At 41.3% G+C, this 22,257-nt stretch overlaps 1 protein-coding gene across 7 annotated transcripts in view; it reads left to right on the forward strand.

Annotated features, from left to right (window-relative positions):
• THSD7B (thrombospondin type 1 domain containing 7B) overlaps positions 1-22,257 on the forward strand; it is a 331,460-nt gene that overhangs the window by 303,313 nt on the left and 5,890 nt on the right. For 6 of the 7 annotated variants that reach the window (XM_074873761.1, XM_074873766.1, XM_074873767.1 and 3 more), the window contains 9 exons: positions 1,186-1,327; positions 2,760-2,875; positions 3,410-3,527; positions 9,885-10,030; positions 15,208-15,367; positions 15,693-15,866; positions 15,956-16,051; positions 17,132-17,214; positions 18,777-18,969. In XM_074873761.1, coding sequence (XP_074729862.1) covers positions 1,186-1,327; positions 2,760-2,875; positions 3,410-3,527; positions 9,885-10,030; positions 15,208-15,367; positions 15,693-15,866; positions 15,956-16,051; positions 17,132-17,214; positions 18,777-18,969 — 1,228 coding nt within the window. The remainder of the gene's footprint in view (positions 1-1,185; positions 1,328-2,759; positions 2,876-3,409; positions 3,528-9,884; positions 10,031-15,207; positions 15,368-15,692; positions 15,867-15,955; positions 16,052-17,131; positions 17,215-18,776; positions 18,970-22,257) is intronic. The other variant, XR_012629528.1, reaches the window with a different exon arrangement.

Below are 22,257 nucleotides of genomic sequence, written 5' to 3' on the forward strand. Positions count from 1 at the left end.
CAGGTCAGAGCCCCTGCCCTTGGGGCTGCTTTTCTGTCCCAGCTTTGCAGCTGAAATGGCTATTATATGTTCCCGTAATCACCTGAGCTTCAGAATAAGCTTATTTAGACATTTTTTTGTGATTTTGTTTAATGAGACAGAGCAGCAATTCTTAGTGCTCTTCACCTTATCTTTGCCCGGTGTCACAGGCGTTTAATCTTTGGCGCCGCGACACCTTCCTCCTGAAATAATTCCCCTTGGCATGAGATGTGGATGTGACAGCCAGGGTTGGGGCACTGCAGTGGCACCGTGTTCCCCATGGCCCAGCCAGTGCTTATGCTATAGCCCTGAATTAAGTAAACTGAGGGAAAAACTTAAGAAAGGTGTAGGCAGAGCCAGGTGACACCTCCGTATGACATCCACAGAGAAGAGCTTTCTGGAGCTGCAGGAGGCTGCAGGAGGGGATTTGTGGGGATGGGGAGATGCTTTCTTCTATGTAAAGGGGATGTTTCTTGCAAGACAGAAAACATTTTGTCACTGTTGTTAAGTCTGCAGTGAAATGGAAAGGAAAACAGCCCCATGCCACAATGCTGAGTGAGGATGGGGGCCTGCTAAAAACAATTTTTGTGCCTGTGATGTACAAACACAAATGAAAACTGGCCTCAGTATTTATGTGAAAATGTAAACAAGCAAATCCTGGTTTATAGGCAGTGGGACATCAGTATTTGTGTCACATACTTTGAAGAGTCACCCCATCTTCTTGTCAGCATCGTAACTGATATGCAATTACAAATGTGCTTCCTAGAAATGAAAAGTTTGCTGTAACATCAGTTATTACTTAAAAATACATTAATTGTGCCAGAAATCCTGTCCCATTATTCCATACTATGGCATTTTACTACAAGTCTTGGAAAGAGGTGGAAGGTAGAGCACAGCAAAATGGCACAGTCTTTATCCTGTTGGAAATAAATAGTATAGGAATGCCTAAAATAACTGAATCAGGGTGGACGAAAGATGACTTTTAGGGGTATTGGATTCTTACCTTTGAACCACATTTCCTTCATATGCTTTTAAGTATCTTTAGAACAGAAGCATGATTATATCGTAGCTTGGTGTGGCCGTGGATGTGCATATAACAACCCCAGGCGGTTGGTGTCTGTATGATTTACTAGGGTCTCTTGTACTGTCCATCACTTTTGAATATAGGTGTGTGATCCGAATATTATGCAAACCCGAACTCGACAAGTGCTGAGGTCTTCTGTCAATACAAAGCCCTGCCCTGAAGAGTCACAAATGAAGCCATGTATTCTTAACCAAAATTGCTTCCAATACCAGTACAATCTAACAGGTAGGTATAACTTTCCAATATACTCTTAGCAGGAAGTGACACCAATGACAACATACATTAAATTGATGTTCCACTTTTCCAAATATCTTTGCATAAAAGATTCAGCTCCTTAATGGCTTTCTTCAGTTGTGTTTTCAGTTATGTTCGCTTGTGGTGTTGGTTAAAGCCTTGACAGTAAGAGTTATGAGTAAACACCACTGATTTCACTGAAGTTAATTACATGCCTAAATTTTTTTTTTGTGTCCAGGTTGTGGAGGTTTTGTCCAGGTTTTTTTGTCCACAGATTAGTGGACAAATGCACAATTTTTAATTTAAGTTGTCATTGCAGGTACACTGGAAATAAAACAGGTTAAATGGGATCTCTTCTTTTTGGTGGGTTAGCAACAGAATTAATTACAAAATCCCAGTTTAAAAAGTATCATCTGTGTGATTCTGGTGAAGCCAATAATAGCAACAAAAGTCTGGTTTGAAGGCAAATATGGGTGGGCATAGGATATTCAGAGCAAAATGCATTATTGAGGACCTTAGAAGCAATTAGATCTGTTGCAAACAAGCTTAAAAAAAAAAAAAAAAGAAAAAAATTCCCTTTGTTTTCTCAGATAAATGAGAAAGGTAGAGAGAGGTGAGATCTAAGAGGGGCTGTTGGGAAGGGAGAACAAAGCAGGATAAAATATCTGAATAAAACCAGACTGAAATAAAAGCCCTAGAAACACACAGGCAGCAGGATGATGCCTTTTTTATCATCACATTTCAGAAATGCAGAACATTTACATGTTCATGTTTATCAGAGGTGGAAGACACAAAGTAATAAGTTTTCTTCTCATATGCTTCCTATTTGTTGGGGGTGTATGGAAATTTTAGTTGTTTGTGTTATGCTTTTTGCTTATTTAAATGGTGTTTTAAGGCTTCTTTCAGCTTAGTTGTATTCCGACCATCATAACTTCAGACAAGTAATAAGATCTGAATTTTCTTCTACTAGAAATACTGATTTTATTTCACATGTATTAGAGCTTAGTTTTAAATAATGGAAAGCTTTGCCCTGGAACAAAAAATAGGTTAAACCAGAGTTACCCTTCAGAAACTTCCCCAGCTACTTTATCAAAGTGAAATTTTACTTCAGACAATACAGTCTTGTAAATGTGCCAACTGGGTTGAACTGATACTCTTTATCAGTGTTTAACAGTTTTCTGTGCACTCTGATGTACCAATTTCATTAAGGGGATATCTGAGTGCAAAGCAAGCGGTTTCTCCTCCAAGACTTGCTCGGTTTTAAGAGCAACTTTCTTTTGTGTGGGTTGTTCTTGGGTTTGGGATGCCCTGACGTGGGGAAACACCACGCTAGGGGAGGATAACCCGCATGTTGAGTAAAAAGGTGTGAAAATAGAATGACAGCCGTGACCTGCAGCGCTGGATCCTGTGCTTTGTGTCGCAGGCTGGAGCGGGTGCCAGCTGGGTGCCAATGCCACCTGCGGGCGTGGGGAGCGGCATCGCCTCCTCAGCTGCCGGCGCAGCGACGGGGCCACGGTCAGCACGCAGCTCTGCCAGCGGGTGAGGATGGCACGCGTGTGTGCGCGGGGCAGGGGAACGGCCGGGGGTTCATTTTGTTTCCAGAAAGCTGGTGCCTTCTGATCCACACCAAGACATCATCTGTAAGTAGTGGAAAAGTTGTGTTTGGTGCTGGGAGTGCAGCAGTTGGGTGCTTTGGGGAACAAAAGCATCCCGAGGGTGTTGGTGGGTGGTACCACTCCTCAGCTCAAATGCATGGGGCAGGGCTACCAACCCTGCACCATCCCAGTGGCTCCAGCAAAGCTGGTGACCAAGGAGATTGTGCCCTTCTAGAATTTTGAGATTGTTCTTTCAGAATAAGACCCAAACACTGAGGGACTTTTAGACGTGAAATGCTTCAATACTGAAACCACTTTCACCAACTGCAGCCTTGGGAAGGCTCCCCATAAGCGGTGATGCTGGTGTTCCACAGGAGTCGCGGCCAGTTTTCGGTTCCCTGACTTGGTGCCCAGCTGTGGCAGGAGGTGGCTGGGGGCCTGGGGAGGCTGACACCTGTGTTTCCTTGTCATCTCACAGCTTCGCCTGGAGAAGCCCGTGCAGACGAGGAGCCGGTGCGTGGTGGCCTGCGCGGTGGATTGCCAGCTCTCGGCGTGGTCAGCCTGGTCGCAGTGCTCCCACACGTGTGGCGCCGGCGGTGAGTCCCCTCCTGCCCCCTTCCCCCCCACCCCCCACGCCTCAGTAATACAGCACAGAGGGGACCCCCAGCCCCAGGCGGGCCCTTGTAGCCCCCAAGCAGGGGTACAGAGCACAAGGATCGCCCCAAGCCCTTTGGAGATGATTTTGGACACTCTCGAGGTCCTCAGGGTTTGGGGTTTTTGAACAAAGCAGGCTGTGACAGAACTCTGAAGTGAAAAATGCAACTTAGGAAACAAGTAGACAAATGCCTGGGGGATTATTTTATTAATGAATTCAAACTCTCAGAATTCAGTCACAGGAAGCATTAGCCTCTGAGACAAGGGGGAGTATATAGAGCTAGCAAAGAGCTGGGGAGAGTTACAGGATTCTTAAGAAATGGATAATTAACTAAATACAAATCCTCTGGTGAAGTTACTTTTAGTAACGTAATTATATCCCATTGAAGAAAAAACACTAAGACCATTTTTCATCATTTAGTATATGCATCTGTCTCCATCTTGTATCCACAGGTCCCTTAATACTTGTATGACTCCAGTAACTTCAGTGAGGTTTTGTACAGCCAGTAATGCTCACCAGCATACAAAAAGTGAAAGGATTAGAACCTTTTTAACTTTATATGATTTTAAAAACCCCTTGAGTATTGACATGAGGAAATGCATTGAAGGCTTTATTCAAAATAAACTTGTGACATTATTTCCCAGGCTTCTGATGTGCATTAGATGTACAGCTAATGGTCTTTAAGATTCAAGAGCCATAATGTATATTTGAATCAAATTCACTTAAGGTCAAAAAGAAAAAAGCTCTTAACTTTCATAAAGTGATTCCTTCAGATGGATTTCAGAGATCAAAGCATGTTACAGAAAAAGCTTAATATTTGGATTAGTGGTGTTCTTTCTTTGCTGAGCTTTTAGCCCTTTTGTAAAGTAGTGCTTTCTTAACAGAAATGAATTATTCATGGACAGTGTTTTAGCAACAACACACTAGGAATACTATTAATTCCAAATTTTATTTTTTCTTCACAATCCATTTTAGAGTGTTAATGCTTATGTTGCTGAATGGACTTAAATTATTTTTTTGAGTGTTCAATCACTTACTAAAATAAACAGAGCTATGTGTGCAAAAGCAGGTTGTAACTTCTTTATGGCTTTTAGCATGCTAAAGGAGTGGCTCAGCCTATAAAATGCCTGAAGGTTTTTTCATCCTGAGCTTTTACATTGCATAGTTTGCACAGAGATGTACTCAAGTAAAGCTACGTCTTGTATTCTGCTCCTGATACTGAAATGCTTATTCAAATTCTAAAGACTGGATAAAGAGCTGATGGTTGCCAGTGCATGCAAGGAGCAAACAGTTACTTCATGTCCTAAATCAGAGCTGGGATTCTGCAGAGGAAAACTGGAAACATCCATGCCCTGACGAAGCAGACCTTCCAGAGGGTGCCCTGGCTGTAGGTGCCAAACCTCATTAGGGCTACTTGAACCACACAGTCAAGCCCAAGCTCAGCTCAGTCTATGGATCGTCTTCCGATCCTCAAAGGTCATAACTCTGTTATACTGCTAGCTAGAAAGCTGGCTGGTACAGTTCCGGCCATAGACATGTATGGTTTAAAAGCTGGAGGTACTGTTTTGTGAACCTACAGCAGCTAAGCAGCTGGGAAAGCCATCTTAAAAATTGTATCATAAAGAAGCCAAGTTTTGCTCAGTCCTTCTCTATCATTTGAAAAACTTTGCAGGGACCCAAGGGTCTTCTGAATCTCATCCCAAAGCAGGAGCATCAATGAAACAAAAGTACTTTGCATCCAAGTTATTCCAAGTGCATGGTTTATTTTACTGCAGCCCCAATCCTGATCTGAGTTTTGCTGCAGCAACCATCAAGCATGGAGCTACACTGATACCACACGTCTGTGATGGAGGGACCTTGGCACCAGTCCTGTGGCCTTTCTGTGGTTCCAACAGCAGAAACACCATCATTTCAGCTTCTTCACTGAGTTCCAGCTGGTTATAAACACTACTTGATGATGGTATTAACAGAGAAGATATTAATTATGTACTCATCTGCAGGTGGTACTTCACAGATGAATACAGTGAGGGTTTCCTACCCGAAGGTTCATAGACTGCAATACCTTTGAAATCATCATGAGTTTCTAACAGGCATTTGTGAGAAGCCTCAAATTAGACAGGGAAAACCAAAGAATGACAATAAACGAGCTGTGGGAATTGGCTGTAGTAAACACTGATTCGGCTTCCCTTTGCCCACTATTTGATAAAGCTAAAATGTAGGACTTAGATGCACACTTCTGAGAAATAATTCACTGCAGATCGCTTGCACGCATTGTTACTGGCTTCGCTCACAATAATATTCTGCTTTTCTGGCTTTTCTTGGAGAGCGTGTGAAGGGTCTGCTGAAGTACCATAAACAGCTTCAAAGAGAAACATAATTTAAATATAATTCAGATCAAAATTTAGTGTTGCTGGATTTATGCTTTCATGCGTTTCTTAACTCAAGCAGTGTTGCTAACATTTTTATTCTGTCCATCTCTTCCAGTAACGGTTTGCTGTGATATATTTTAATGGATGGTACCTTTCTCTTGCTCAGGTTTTATTTTATCGAACAATGCATTTAAACATGAAGTGGTGCTGCTGTGTATGTGGCACTGACAGCTAATATGGTTCTGGTACACAGCAGCCAAAGGCGAATATATTGATTTTTATAAATGATGATGAGTAAAGTAGATCTCTCCTTCCTGCCTGCGCTGAGCCTACGGAGATGTGTAACTGATATTTGCCTGTTGCAGCTGTAGTTCTGGGCAGCATCTGTTCAGGATGCTGGCTAGGGCTTTAGGCTGACATGGGGTTATATATTAGGGTTCCTCATATTAGTTGCTGTACTGCTATGAAAAGATGTATAGTACTGCGTTAATGGATGATGCTTCCACGGTCTGAATCAAAGTTACTGGAAAGGTGTTTGGTAAGGATAATCCCCAGCAAATTTTATTTACTTTGTTAAGGCAAATGAATACGTGAGGATGCTGAATTTTTCTACGTAAATATTTTCCATTCCCGTATGATTTCTCCCAAGTTATCTAACAGGAGTGCTAAATAGTGTAAACCCAACTAAACCCATGGTTTACCACTTACAAAACTGACTTGATCAGATAAATTATGGGATTTACCTGAGTTACCCAGGGTAGAACACGCTGCCATGCCTTGCTCGGTGTTCAGAGCCCAGAAGAGACTGTAGTGAGTCATGGAGGCGTGCACCCCGACACCAGACTGGCCCGTGGGACAGAAATGAGGGAGACAAGGATATGTATGACTGGAAAAATTTGGTGGTTACATTTTTCACTGATTCATCACCAATTTGGGAAGATATTTTTGGTTTTGCCTTCTGAAGAAGAAACTTTCATGACTTTTTCTTGATTGCAACTCAAACTTGACAAGCTCCAGCCTGATGGTGCTGGAGGGACCGGCAGTGGGAAGTAGACGAAAAGCCCCATTTATCACCAGTCCCATCTGCTTCTGACTTGACCTAACCTGATCTCCAGGGCTGTATTTAAGTAACTTGATCCCCACTCTAGTCTTGCGGTTGCCTGATAGGGCTGTGTTTTATATGCTCTGCTCACGCTCATCAAACAGATAATGATGTGTCAGTAATTTTGACTGTGATGAACTCTAGCAGGAATTTTAATCATCTTGGTTTCAGCTGCGATGCATCACTTTGTGGGGATAAAATGCAAGGAATGGCAAGTTGGGTTTTGGGGCTAAAAAATCTTACTCTTCTGATTTGAAAATATCATCCTATGCTTCTGAGATGAAATTTTAGCTGCTGATGAAACTAGAATTTTAAGTGACCAGCATTAACAAGACTAGCCTCTTTTCTTCCCATTTCAAAACTAATGACAAATTTGAGGATATGAAGCAATAGTTATTTTCAATTTTCAGCACACTTTCTGTCTTAAGTTTTGTATCATTTAACTCTGCAGAGCAGAGGAATCAGAGATGTGGCCAATTCATTAGGAAATGAAAGCAAAATTCACTGGGACATTAAAGAAATAACTAGGATTGCATTGACTCTTCCAGAATTTGTACTGGAAGCAAATTAATTTCAGATGCAGTGACATTCTGTTCTCCATAGGCAGGAAAAGGTAAGATATTTAAAGAATAAAAATGGGGCATTTTTCTGCTACTTGAATGGTAACCAAGCACCTAGATAATGTTTGTGGAGTGAGAAAAAAAAATCAGAGCTTTAAGTAACACACTGCAGTGGTTGTGCAAAGAAAGATTTTAGTCAAATTTCTTTCTTTGATGATTTATTCACAGTATAAAAAGAAAGTGATAGACTAAATGAGTCAAGCACCAGCTGACCACTGTGAATATAGTGAGTTTAAATGGTTTGGATAACCAACTGTAGGAAAATAAAATATAAATAAATACAGAATGGTTGTTAATTCCTTTAATTCCTCTTAAAATGAAAATTGTGTTTTCTATTCAAAGATCTTCCCATATACATTTTGCTAGAAAGATGTTAAATAGAGTGTACGAAAGGAAATTATATCTTTAATTAAAATATCTTGATGAATGCTTCAGGCTTTCAGGTCCCTCCTGATGAAATCAATCTTTTAAACTTAGGAGACCTTTTCTGTAGCTGCTGTTTTGGGAGCCCATGACTGGTGGGGCTGCGGAGCTCCCCGGCCCGGGTCAGCCACCTGCCCCAGGGCATCCCCAAAACCCCACAGCCATGGGCTCCCCATGGTTTCCCTTTTCCATTGCTTACCAGTCCTCAGCATTCAGAATTAAGAAGAACCCATCAAATTTGGTCCGTTGCTGGTGAGGAAGAAACCTAATTTTGGCCTGTTGGGCAGGGGAGGGCTGCTGTGGGGTTTGTCGGCAGCAGGCTGAGAGGTTTCTCTTCCCTTGCTGTGACCCTGATGAACTGCAGGAGTTTCTTACCTTTCCTTTCCTCTCAGCTGGTAGGATTTTTTCCCACCTCCTAATGTATCTGATTCCGTGATGGCTGAATGCACAGTCATGTGGATAAGAGCTTTTATCATCACTTCTGTTACAAACTCCCCAGGTCCAGGGGATTAGAATTGGAAAAGGAAGAAGTCTTAAAATTGGTTTAAATGGGTTGAAAAATGGAATTCAATGGGTCAGAGCAAGGGAATAGCATTGTAAAGGTAAGAGAGCTTGCTAAGGTATCCATCAGTAGCTTTTTCAGGTGTGCCTGCTTTTAATTTTTATTTACTAAAATGTTTTTGGAAATCCTACTCCATAGACAGTCACGATGACAGTTATTAGAGATGTACCTTAAACCCAGCTGCAGTACCTTTAATTAAAAAGTGCATGCATAAATAGCTAGGAGAAGGATCTGGCTGGATATCCAGCCTCCCCACTTCGCAGGGGTGTTTGCTCCCCCCCCCCTCCCCGACTCCCCTCTACTCATGATTGCAGCTAAACGGCTGCAATCCAAATGGGAGAGCTCTACCACAACACGTTGTGTCTTTCCTTTTCAGTGAGTTAGCAATTACCGCTTGCATCTGTCTTGTTGCATGTGTGTGCCCGTATTGCCCAGACCTTTTATTTTTTTAACTGCCTCTCAAATCCACGCCTGTTGAAAGTCAAGGCAGAAATTTTATCCCCGGCACAATCTTCTGCATCCCTTTGCGTGAGGGCTTTATTTTCCCCCACTTTTCTTTTTAATTGGAGCTGGGATTCTAATTGAAACATTTTGAGTGAAAACATTCCTGGACGTAAATGGACAGCAAAGGAGATGGAAACGGGATTGCTGTAACTTTAATGAATATATTCAGTTTTGTTATTTCAAAAGTAGTAATATAATTGCTTTTTCCATTCAGTGGCTGAAGAAGTTTTTACCAATAATAAATAGGATTTTAATGGAAATGGCAGAAGTGGTTATGGACGGTAATAGCCACTAGAGTGTTTGCAGTTTTCAAATTAGATGCACATAATTGCTCATAAAAATAAAATTTCATTTGTTAAAAATCACTGGAAACATATTGAATGTGTAATGTTAGAAATGATGCTGCCATAGGAATTATTTTCTTGTCGTATTTAATAATCAGGATTTAGTCAAGTATTTAAATGTGTTGCATAAACAAATAATGTATTTGGAAAACATACAAAGCTGTATGTAAAAACTGTGTTTGAAAATATCAGTGATTGCATCACCTAGGCTTAGCAATTGCATCTATATTATCCAAGTAGTCTTCCCAATCAATTGCTTTTTAACAGATTTTAGTGGTGGAAAATGAACTAGGGATCCTGATAAATCACAAAATCTCTCTTTCTTTCTTCCTCCGGGTCTCCTTCACCGTGTCCTGTCTTCTCCCCTTGCCTAGGCCAGATGGTGCGTGGGCGCTCGGTGGTCCTGCGGGCAGCGGGCGAGGGCAGACCCTGCCCGGAGCAGCTCACCCAGCACAGGAGCTGCCCAGTGAAGCCCTGCTACAGCTGGCTGCTGGGCCCGTGGTCTCCCTGCAGACTCCAGGTATGGCTTTTTTCAGCGCTCCCCAAGGGCTCCTCGGGCTCCCCACGCTGGGGTCAACAACAAAACTCATCATTACATGGCAGAATTGATTGAGGCCACTGTTCACGGGTCAGAGGTGTCTCTATGGCCTTCGAAGGTGCTGGTAAGGTCCGTAGGAAAGCAGGGGAAGTTCAGGAGTAGTAGACCTCTGCACCTCATCTTCCAGCCATCAGCAGCAATTTATATATAGGTTCGAGTACCGCAAGCTTATAGAGGTATTAAAGGAGATTTACAGAGTAAATGTGCTTGAGTGGGCATAGTCATGGTGACCTATAATTTAATTATATGAAATAACTCTAACAAGAAAGTAGATCTGCTAGATTTCAAGAGAGCTTAGACTTTTTTATCTTTTTTCTTTCCTGGTTTTTTTCCTTTTTTTTTTTTTAAAGTACTGTATAGCAGGTCTTTCTCCACAAGGTCTCCAGTACAATAGTGTGAGTTATTGTATGAAGTGCTGTTTTCTACTTTCTCCTTAGAGTGGCTATATTTTTAATGATCTAAAAATGGCTGGATTCAGTTGCAATGTGCTGTACCTATGCTCGGCACTGGAGCCATCATTTCTTCACTGCCAGTGACTCGCATCAGGCTTGAATTGACTTTTTTCCTCCCTCTATGCTTTTTCTTCTCTCCTTATCTGTTAGATCACATTTCCAATATTAAAACATATTAGCTGGTAACCCATCTCAAGCAGAGGTGAATCTTTCACAGTGAGGTTTCTCGGGCAGAGTGAAGTCCCCTCGGGCTGCTTAAAGCCGTCTTTGCTGAGGTGGTAGTGGGTGAATTGTGGTTGGGGTGGAAGAGAGCCTGCCCTGGTCCCAGGGGACAGGACCTGTGCACGGATCTGCAGCTGCTTCTCCACATTATACCATGTAGGAGATTGAAGCCAATAATGCACATAAAGACACATCCCGTGTGTTTTTTGCTCTGCCCTCTTCCATGCTGCGAATGCCTTGAATACCTACGTGGTTTCTAGATGAGGTAGGTGGACGTGTAGTGAATACTGCAGGTGGCAGAATAGATACCCAGAATTTTCCCAGGTTTTCACAAAAGAAAGCTGGAGCGTGACAGTCTTTGGACTGTCTTTATACTTCTTTATATCTTTATAAAATATCTTTGTATCTTTAGAAATAGCTTTATGTTTTATATAATTAACATCTCATTGCAACTAGGGATGTGAATATGGTCTTTGTATGTACTGCACTCAGTATTTATTTATGTATGACATAAATACAACAAAATGACAGCATCAGCTGATATTTTGTCTAGCTAACGTGAGCAAATTCTGTGAAATATTAAGGAAGAGACCCTCAACCATAGGAGCTACCACAGCTGATAAAAGAATTAGTGGGGAAGCTGAATTAACGCCCTGGCATACTCCAGATAAATAACGCATTGTGCAGATTAAAAATGTGTGCATCCAGAACTCAGCTAAATTTCAGCTCAGAGCAAGTAATCACAGCCTTCCCTAACCCAGATATCATCCTGCGCTTTCAGTGAGATAGAGCCTGCTTCTCTCCTTAAATTACTGCGATGTAGTTTCTCTACCCTTTGCTTTGTTTTGGAGAGGAGCCATTTTATTCGTGTTCAGTTCTCTTTAATGAGGTGCTTAGGAATTAAATGTAGTTCATAAATACAGGGTGATTTATTCCCGTGCTTTACTGGAAAAGAAGCTTAAGCGTACTTTCTAAAGAAAGCTTTTAGAAGTCCTGTTTTCAAGGATGCTTTGTGAAACAAAGTAAATGCATCCTACGGTGAGACCAAAATGCATGTTGTGAAAGTGTCTTCCTGTAATAATGTAAACAGGACAATTAATTATAAGGCTAAAATATTTTTTCCTTGTATTATGAGATAACTGAGACTGCATTTCTTAATTGTAGAAGGACTATTTTATGCTAAACTGACTTCATGTGAATAATTAGAGGTGTCTGCATGTTTAGGAATAGAGCCTGCTAAGTGTTCTGTATTGCTGATTTTCACAGTATGGAAATCAGTGCATTGCTCTCCAGGTAATTACACATGTCACAGGCACACCTCCAGCGGGCGTGGGGCATTTCTGCTGCATTCAGAGGGATGCAGAACTTGGGAAACGGTCAGTCCACCTAATCTTAAAGGGTTACATTACATTAATCATTTTCCTACTGGAGTTGAAGTGGTTTACCCTGATTAGCTTTAAAAAAAAAAAAAAAATAGCAGTGGCTGACACTGTTCATAATTTTTCCATTAAAGGAATGTAAGTGGAGTAGCAAGACATTATCAAGCACTAGCTGCCTAACATTCATAAGAAGACTAAGAACCCTTCCTTTCTAACATGTTTGAAAAGCACTCCCTTAAATGTGATCATGGAACTCTTCCTCATTAGAGAAAACTTTTACCTGATTAAATGCTCATCAACCTGTGAAAGCATGGCCCAGTCAACTCTTTGCCTAAAGAATTGTGAACACACATAGCGCCAGTAAAAGCTGAAAAGGGAAAACTTTTCTTAAAGGCATGTCTGGGCAAAGCATCTCATTAGGACTGTTATCTCTTGTCTTATTAGTGTGTTATATGTGGAAAGTATCAGAGGGTGATGTCAGAGAAGGTTTGCACAGATGCTGCCTTATGTTAGCGTGTTGGTCAGTTCAAATGGCTGTCAAAACACGGCCCTGGTGTAAACCTTCTCCTTATTTTATGGGTGGTCAGTTGGAGTGAGGGGGGTCAGGGGCTGAGGCTCCATGCGGGTGCTCATGGAGGGGCCTGTACCTCCTCCAGGCTGTATTCAGGGAGCCCAGGGTGAGTTCTGCATCCTCCATAGGGTCAGTGTAGAAATTTTTGCAGCCAAATGGGGGGAATCCCCTCTGAAAGTCAAATCCCCACATATTTTCTGTGAGGAGCTTTTGACTCAAGAGGCAAATCCTGGTTCTAGGCAAACCTCAGGTGATCACATCTTCCAGGGAAGAGCATTTACAATACAAATCTGATCCTCCGAGTTTTGAATATGTGAGCATTTCTTTGGCAGTTCTCCTCTGATTAGCAGCTATTCCCTGCATCCTCAGTGTGCAGCGAACTTCCACGGATTCCACACCTATTAATTAGATCTTCAAATGTATAATTTTGGGGACATGAATAATTTTGAAGATGATAAGGAAGTTAATGCAGTGCTCCTGCATTGCTTATGACCTTACCAAATGTACCAAAAACCACCTCTTACTGTAAATGACAGGATGACTTTGTATCTTCTAAGTGTGTTCAGTTGATTGTAAAAACACATTGCTGGTCTTGAAAGAAAGTAAGTAAATGAAAGCCACTGTTAAAAAACAAACTTTTATCTTTGGTATTGTTTGAGAGTTCATGGTTTCTATTTATTTTTTATTCTAAACATGGGAAAATATGAATGTATTTCCAATATTGCATGTTAGAAGAACAAAGAATCTTGCACATGGACTTTTACAGTGGAGACTGCTGTACCAAAGAAATGTATTGTTTTCACCTATTTATATTAATATCTCAGTATTCCTATAACTATTTATGTATTGCTATGTATGTAAATACTTATATATTGTTTATAGAAGAATAACTGTCTTTTAAAAACTTTTTTTGTCCTCTCCAGTCATTTAGTCATTCCTTGAGCTACTTTGAGCTGGAAATACACTGCAGTTTGATTAGTGCCCATTTCCCCCGAGAATTTTCTCCACATCGTCTTCTATTTCCACCAGCCATTTCTAAGAGCTCTAACCCAATTGACAGCTGCGTGAGTTATTCACACACCATTAATCTCAGACCGCAATAGAGGTTTCAGCAGTGAAACAGTAATTTAGAACAGTGAGTTACATACTGACTAAAGTGAAACATGTTGTTAAAAACTTGAAATCTGGCTGCATATAGTAAATCTACACTAGTATTCTCTAAGATGCTTTTGATTAGCATCTGCTCTAAATCCAGCTAGTTATGCTCTTATTTCCATTTCATTATGGGTCTGCAACAGAAGGGATGGAGAAAATGAAAAAGCTACCAGGTGTGTGCAGGAGAGCCATTCTTGAGATCCCTGCTAGCAAACCCGCTGCTGAATGAATGCACTCAGTAGGAGCCATTCTGTTCTGCAGATGAAGTTCATTATTTTAAAAGAATCCACTGCCAAGTGATCCAAAGGAGCACTTCCCTTGGTTATATAAAAGCAATATTTCATCCTTCTTGAGTTTTATTTACTGAATTTTGTAAAGTGCCATTTTCCGGGCTTCAGGCGCCCATTCGTAAAGCATCATGCAGGTTTAAGTTGTACACCTCAAACATCATTGCAGCACTTTTTTTCACATGAGAATGAAACAATTCCAGCCTCTAGAAATACCCTTGGTGCTTCAGCTCTTACAGCATCCTCAGCCCTTGATTATCACCTTAGCCAAACAATATTGATTTTCTGGTAAAGGACATCTTCTTCAGCAAGCAGTTTGGTGTATAACTAAGTATTTCAGAACTGGGATGATAAGTGTGGAGTGGCTCAGATGGAGCCTCCTATTGCTTGTTCCAATGGGGTTCAGTGCTAACAGGTGATGGCTGATGTTGGGTGATATTTTGGTAGAGTATATGACCTGAGTTGGTGATCTCTGTGTACTCCAGAACCCCTTTAATAAATTACACAAACAGCCTAGTGAGCAATAACCCTTGCAGTCTAATTAAGTGTACTGGAGGATTTTTGCTGTTGCAGTGTTTAAACCATGTAAGTGCTACTATTGGGCTGTATTGTCAAAGGAAGTGAGTGAAAATGTCAGTTCCTTATGGGCAAGCTCTGCTCTTGGCCTCTTTAGAGAAGCCAGAAATTTCTGTGTTCATGTAACTGGGCACTAATTAAGGATCAGTAAATTCACTAGCTCTAGTAAAAGGCATGAAGGGCTGACTCCAAACATGGTATTTATCTCTTATGGTACCCACCTCATCTCCAGCTTTGGTTACAACACACTTTTCTGTGTGGCTTAGCCCCTGCTTCTGAGCTTCTGCAGAGATGTGTACAGAGAACATCTCCATCTGTCTTCTCATAAGTGGGGATATTATTGCAGTTGAAAGACCAAATTTGTATCTTTGAAGTCTTCTTAGGTGGAACCAACTGTATTTCTTCTGTCATCTATCGTCAGTGATGTGTGTGTCTCTCCCCTTCTGTCATTTCGTAGGGTGGACAGTGTGGAGATGGATTGCAAGTCCGCAACCTCACGTGTGTAGTGCATGATGCATCTGATTCTGCTACATCTAAACCAGTAGAAAATGCATTATGTGGTGAGCTGCCATCGAAAGAGAGTGTGCTGCAGTTACCATGCTCTGTGCCTTGCCCAGGTAAAGTCTTTGGAAAGTCACAGTGAATTTCTGCCTGTGATAGCTGTCTGAGATAGAGATGCTTCCATAGTTCTGACTACTGTCAGCTGTCATAGTAAAAATTTGTACTTCAGCAGATCAGGTAAATGCTCAGTCTGCTGTTTCTAGATCACCTGAAAAAGACTGGTTTTGTTTTTTGAGAAAATAAGATTCCCCATGAAGCAGAAAATCTGAATATTGCATACCACTGGGAGATAAACGGGGGGTATTTCACTATTAAAACTGTTGTTTATCCTTTAAGGCTGATTCCTTTTGAAAACCTGCAATTTATTCTTTCAACATGCAGGTGATTGCCACCTGACAGAGTGGTCAGAGTGGAGCTCCTGCGAGCTCACCTGCATCAATGGCAGGAGCTTCGAGACAACGGGGCGCCAGTCTCGATCCAGGGCATTTATTGTTCAGTCTCCTGAGAACCAAGAGAGCTGCTCCGGACAAGCGATGGAGACACGGCCTTGCTCAGGTAACGTGGCCACAGCACTGTTTCCTCCCGTTCAAGAATTTAGTCTGGTTTTGTTGCAAGGTGAAGACTAATTTATACTGATATTGCAGGAGGGAAGTGTTATGACTACCTGTGGAAAACCAGCCTTTGGCGAGACAATGTACGCACAGTGTGGTGTCAGCGCTCGGATGGAATGAATGTCACAGGTATATCCAAAAATGGCCATGCACAATTGTGAATGAAAAGCCTCCCTCCAGGTCTGTCTTCTTCTGCATCAGTTGCTCAGAGGGAAGTTGGACATCCTTCCGAACGCCTTCAGAATTTCAGTTCAGATTTGTTGTAGGAAAGACAGATGGGAGCTCACCAGCCTTGCTGTCAGGTCAACATCACACATGTCATTACATGAGAATATTTGGGCGAGTTGCCCATACTGTTGGGTTGGTCATGGGAAGAAATGAGTGTACATATACTAAAAGGGCTCCCTGGGCTGCCTTGCACAGCCATTAGTGCAACTTTCCTGTAACTGTGGAGAACAGAAGAGAACATCACACATGTGGTAGAGAGCCCAGTTTCTGTACATCTTCTATTCAACACACAGGAATCTCAGATCACTCAAACTGTGAGATTCCTGCTGTTGCCATGACCTACAAATTCTGCCTGCGCAGGATGAAAAGGAAGATTCACGGTCAGCACTTTGAAGCTTCACGAGAGATTGGCAAAGGCAGGAGGGCTTGCACATCCATAGGATCTCTCTCAATAAGCACAGGGTGAATGAGAAGAGAGTAGAAATGAAAATGCAGGTGTTCTTTTCTAGTGCTATTTATAATGACTAGTTAAGATAACAACAAAAGTTTTATGTGCAAAGGTTGCCAAGTAATTAAGAACTCATTAACATGTTTTCATTCCTATAGAAGCAGAGACTTCCCCAAGTGAGGATGGGCAAAGGTGTTATGTGGATTATGTCTTCTTATGTAGATAAGACATTAATGAGGACACAGAAGATCTGCATCTAATTCCCAATTCTGTCCCCAACTTCCTATGTGGCCTGTGGCAAATTGCTTAAATCTGTATATCTCTGTTCTCCATTAACAAGATGGGTATGATAATAATTCCCTGCCTTGTTAAGGCAAATTAATTACTGCAATGCCTACAGATATTATGCTAATGTGCTCAATAGAATAGTATTTAACTATATGAAATAAGCAAGTACTTCTTACAGTATGGTGATCCAAGTCAAAAACATTTTAAAACATGCCCTTGAACTCACTCAGTATTTTCTTTTACAGGAGGGTGTGCTCTTCGGACGAAACCTGCAGAAGTTCGGCACTGCAGCCCACCGTGCAGAAAGCCCTTCTCCTACTGCACACAGGTAATTGCTCGCTGCAGAATAGGGTTGAGAAATTAACATCACAAAATCTATTCAATTAGCTTCTGTATCTTAAAGGCATTCCAGGATCTAGAAAATAGTTTAGTGTGTACATGGTACCACCTCGAGGAAGTTGTGGGAATTTCAGTCTGAAAGGAAACCATAAATCTGCACAAACGAGTGATGGAGTATTTATGTGGTGTTACAAGATGGGCTTTGTTTCATGGAGAGGTTTTGGATCATCTTGGTTTAACTTTCATTGAATGTTATTGTACTGTCCTGTAGAAAATGGACTGTTTAAAACTTCTGTAAAAGAGGACACAAAAGAGTACATTCTATTCTGCACCTCCATGGACACAGAAAGCCCTCGTGAGTGTAGGGAAGCTGTAGTGTGTGATCCCACCATCCCCATACTGCCTTCTAAAACAAAACCTGGAAGTGACCTTTTTTGCTGAAATGTTGAGTAACACCTGCTAAATATTTAAGCCACTGCCACTTCTTTGCCTATGAGCAAACATGAGCCCAGAGGTTACAGATGTGCTTTCCTGCAGTACCGAAATCCAGAGTAAGAGCTTCCCAAAATGCCTTGTCTGTGTCAATACTGCTGTGGAGTATAAAACCCAGAACTCTTAAAGTAGCCAGGGACAGTTGGGGTTTTCATATTTATGTTTTGAAAATAGCTTCCACAGCTCTCAGCTTCAGATGAATATCTGGTGGGAGGAATTACCATTGGAAACTAGCTCATGGGCAATTGAATGTGAGGGTGGTCATGAGAGTGCTCAGAGCCTACAGGAACATAAAAATCATGTGTAAGCATGAATTTACTAGCTATAAAAGCTCTTAGGACTTTACCTTTTGTCTTAAAAAGCTCAAGATTCTGTCTGTCAACAAGTGGGGGATGTTGTAGCAACAAAACTGATGTCAGTTAAATCCTTATCACAGATTGTAAATCAATCTCCTGTTTGGATCATAACTGAGGGTATCAGACCCTCAGACAGGCATTGTAATTATAAGATAATTAGCAAAGAAAAAAAATCTAAAAAAGCTATTTTAAAGTAGACAGAAAATGGAGCATCTATTTAACAAACCACAGACTTCTAAGAAACCTCTTCAAGAAACTACTTAGACTGATCCAGGGCAGTGGATATTTGACCGTAAGAAAGAAAGCATTTCAGATAGTCCTGTGAAATACCAGAGTGGAAAGACATGAGGAGGGTTTAGGTCTGAAGGGGGATTGTTTCTTGTTCATCTCTTCTAGTGCCCAGCAGGGTCAGTGGGAAAATTGTTTCTGACAAGAGGAGTTTGGATACCTGTTATTAAGCCTGTTAGGATGAAAATGTTTGTTATGTTGGGCTTCTCTATAATTACTGATTCTTTTTCAACCCCAAATGTATTTTGGCTTTTTGAACTGAAATAGGTTTATGGGCACCAGTTCCTAGCATGTTTGGTTCAGTGGTGCATGTGCAGGATATACCTTGCAGTTTCTTCATAAATTGCCTACGATTTTCACTGTTCTGGGAGAGGATGCTATCTGGTTTAATACTGAATTCCCTTTTATCGCCTAGAGAGGAGTCTGCGGTTGTGAGCGAGGATATACAGAAATAATGAGATCAAATGGTTTCCTGGATTACTGCATGAAGGTACCAGGTTTAGAAGATAAGAAAGCTGATGTTAAGACCATTGCTGGAAAAAATAAACCTGTCAACTCAAAAATGCATGACATTTTCAAAGGATGGTCTATTCAACCTTTTAATCCAGGTGAAAAACTTAAATATGAATGGAATAAATTGTCTTTACAACGTTTCTGTAGAAGAAAGGTACAAGCTTTGTAGATCATAACATCAGAGATTGTGTCTGGGAGCTGCAGAGCAGCCTCCCAGTTTCTAACTCGCATGCCATCTTTCATTCCTTTGTGCCTCTGCAGAGTAATCACAATCTCTTATGTTGAGAGATAGCAAAGACAGAATGAAGCAATAATATTTTGCAAAAGTATACTCATATGTGATTTGGGGGCATGCTTAGAACTATTATCTGATGATGTTTCTAGAAGTAATATGTTTGGTCCAAGAAAGATATTGATCACAAGCGCTTCAGAAGATTCAGAGCAGAAAGTACTTAAGATTTCATTAAAGAAAACATTGGTTGTTTCTTGCCATATTTCAAAAGTATATGGAAAAAAACAGGGTAGAAAGCATAGAGTTTAGAGTTTTAAGTGTTGAAGTTAAGACATTAAAAAATGCCCCATGAAAAGCAGGCAAACTGCTGTGCTCAAGCAGTGCATCCCAAGCAGATCTTTGACTTCCACACCATAAAATGCTTCCCAGTTAGAACCGCGTAGTGGATGTGTCCAGACTGGTCCACAGGACTAGTGCTGTAGGTGCAATAGCTGATTACCATTTTGACTGTTATTTTGTTAGATGAATTTATTCAAAATAAATTTCTAAAATGCAAATGGGACTTTAAAATGGGAGACAGAGGTGTCAGCTGCATCAAGTTTTACTGAAACACATTAATTCTCCCCATATTCTAAAATACTGGCAGTGCAGTCTTCCCCCTCTTCCGTTACCTGACATTGCATTTGTTTCCTCTTAGTTTGTAATGAACATGAGACTTTAGAAAACATGTAATGAAAGGTTCTGTTACGGGATTCAGGGAGCCATAATTCTGTCTGATATGTGTGATCACACTTTGAATGTTACATTTACATATTTGATTTGCATACAGTAGTTAACCTTTGCGTTGACAGTCTCTGAGCTCGTAGAGCAGCTCAGTCCAAAGCCTTTTAAAGTTGGCCGGTTTTCAGTCAAACCCATCATCCAGAAGCCCACGCAGATCACCAGCAGTTTGAGTCACAAGTTTGGGGTTAATTGCCTTTTTGTCAGCATCCGTGGACCTCTGTAGGCTGTCTTACTTAGGTGTCATCTCTTTGGATGGTACCTTTACGGAGTTAGAAAAAGGGAGAGAGGTGTCGGTGGATGCTGCAATCCTCTCTTTTTAAATCAGCATTCAAGGCTGCAGCCTTGAAAGCTTTTGGTGGGTTTGACCACAGTGCAACGTCTGTGAGCCAGCTCTCCCCCAGGGACTACAAGACAGACATAGGGACTTAAGAAGGTTACAGAACATGGTGTTATTTAATTTTAGAGCAGAAATGTTATAGAAACAATATATGGGAAAGGAATAAATGTGCTCTATGTGTGCTGAGTGTATCACCAACCCCATGGCATCCTGCAGGTAACTCTTCAGTCTGTATGTGCCCTTTTGACCCTAGCTGAAGTCTGGTGCTCTTCAAATCACTCCCCTTTGTGTAACTTCTTCACAAAATATGTAATTACTCCTGTTAAACAGGCTCTCAGGCTTACTAGTCTGGGGGTTTGCAATAATTACTGCTAGCTGAGCCAGGAAACCGCTGTTACCTACCAGTTATGCTCTTGATAACAGGTCGATGGTGAATGCTCCCTGTATGGCTGGCATTTACCGCCCTGCAGTACCATAGTCCTTGACATTTGTGTACGTCTAAGGACTTATATCTGTCAGTAAAACTATACGTGCCTTTCTGCAGTTGATTTGTGGTTTTCCTTCCTATGTACAGTTTGGAACACAAATTTTATTATGATTTAATGAGGCTGATGTTTTTGTTCTTTTAAATGCTCTGCAGGAGTGCACAGAACTGATTTCGAATCAGGCTGTGTTTTTCCTTTCTTTACCACACTCTGGGAGGCCAGAGTTCAGGTACAGAAACTTTTTTCAAGTTGAGAGGCAATTTAAATAGCACTGTTTAAATTGTAGGATGACATGGTCTAATGCCTTTATGTGGGGACGGAGAGCATAGCTTCCTTCATAGCAGACATGGTGGGATACCTTTTTGTGGCTATGACAGTCCCTTTGCAGAACTGCTAAATGTTTTTTGGCCCTCTCAAGTTGAGAGTGTGACAAATTTCATACCCAGACTTCAGAAAAAAAAACCCCAACAACCTACCCAGTCCTGACGAACTCCCATGGGAGAAGTCAGTTCTCTCTCTTCTCACATGGGAGATAGGCTGTAAGTGTTTCAAGGAGAAGAGAAAATCTGTGAGAGGTACTCGGCCTTTCCACAGAGCCTGGAAGAAAAAAGAGAAAGAATGGGATCTGATTAAATATGTTTCCCTTTGAAAAATTTCATCATTCAAACATAAAATGTAAAACAGGCTCAGTGATTGTCTGTGAAGTAACTCCTCACTCGCATGACTGAGTTTGAAATGGCCGCTGTCAAACCATGTCTGTGGGCATGGCACAGGTTCCTATTCCTGCCTCCAGTATGTATTAACAGCTCTGTTGATTTGAATCAGTTCAGACTACTGCTGCATGAAAAAACTACCATTGCTTCTGCCCACAAGGAAAGCTGTACAGCCAGAACAGAGCAAGAAACAGAAATATTGATCTTTTAAAAATTATTATTATTAATGCATAGCTTATAATTAAGGACCTGTCCAAATAATGTGTTTTGAGACTTTCTATCAGAAGGAAATGTTTCAACAAGCTCAAGCTCATGTGTATGGAGGGGTTCCTGCAAGGGTCACAGAGTAGGTCCCCTGTCGTTGCAACCCAAACAGTCCTATCAAGAGCCTTACCTTGTCTTTAAGCCAGTTGTGTCCTCTATTCCTGTGGCCCAGCTAGAAGGCTCTTGTACAACTTTATCCCTCTTTCTATTACAAAGCATATGCTTGTTATTATTCTAAGCCAAATTTATTCCCATTTGTTGCCCAAGCGTTTTTCAGCTCTAAGTAGCTTGTTCACTTGCTCTTGCTAGTGATTACCCCAGTTGACCCCCAAGTATTTATGGAGAACAATCCCATCCCTTCTTAGTTCTCTTTTCTTTAGGCTAAACATATCAGGTGTTACCTGCATTTCTGTCTGGGTCAGCTAAACATTGAACTGCCTTTCCCAGAGCAGCCACTGGGGTCCTGTACTTATCATAGAATCATAGAATGGTTTGGGTTGGAAGGGACCTTAAAGATCATCCAGTCCCAACCCCCTGCCATGGACAGGGACACCTTCGACTAGCCCAGG

This window comes from Strix uralensis, chromosome 6, assembly GCF_047716275.1.
Source record: "Strix uralensis isolate ZFMK-TIS-50842 chromosome 6, bStrUra1, whole genome shotgun sequence".
Classification (NCBI taxonomy): domain Eukaryota; kingdom Metazoa; phylum Chordata; class Aves; order Strigiformes; family Strigidae; genus Strix; species Strix uralensis.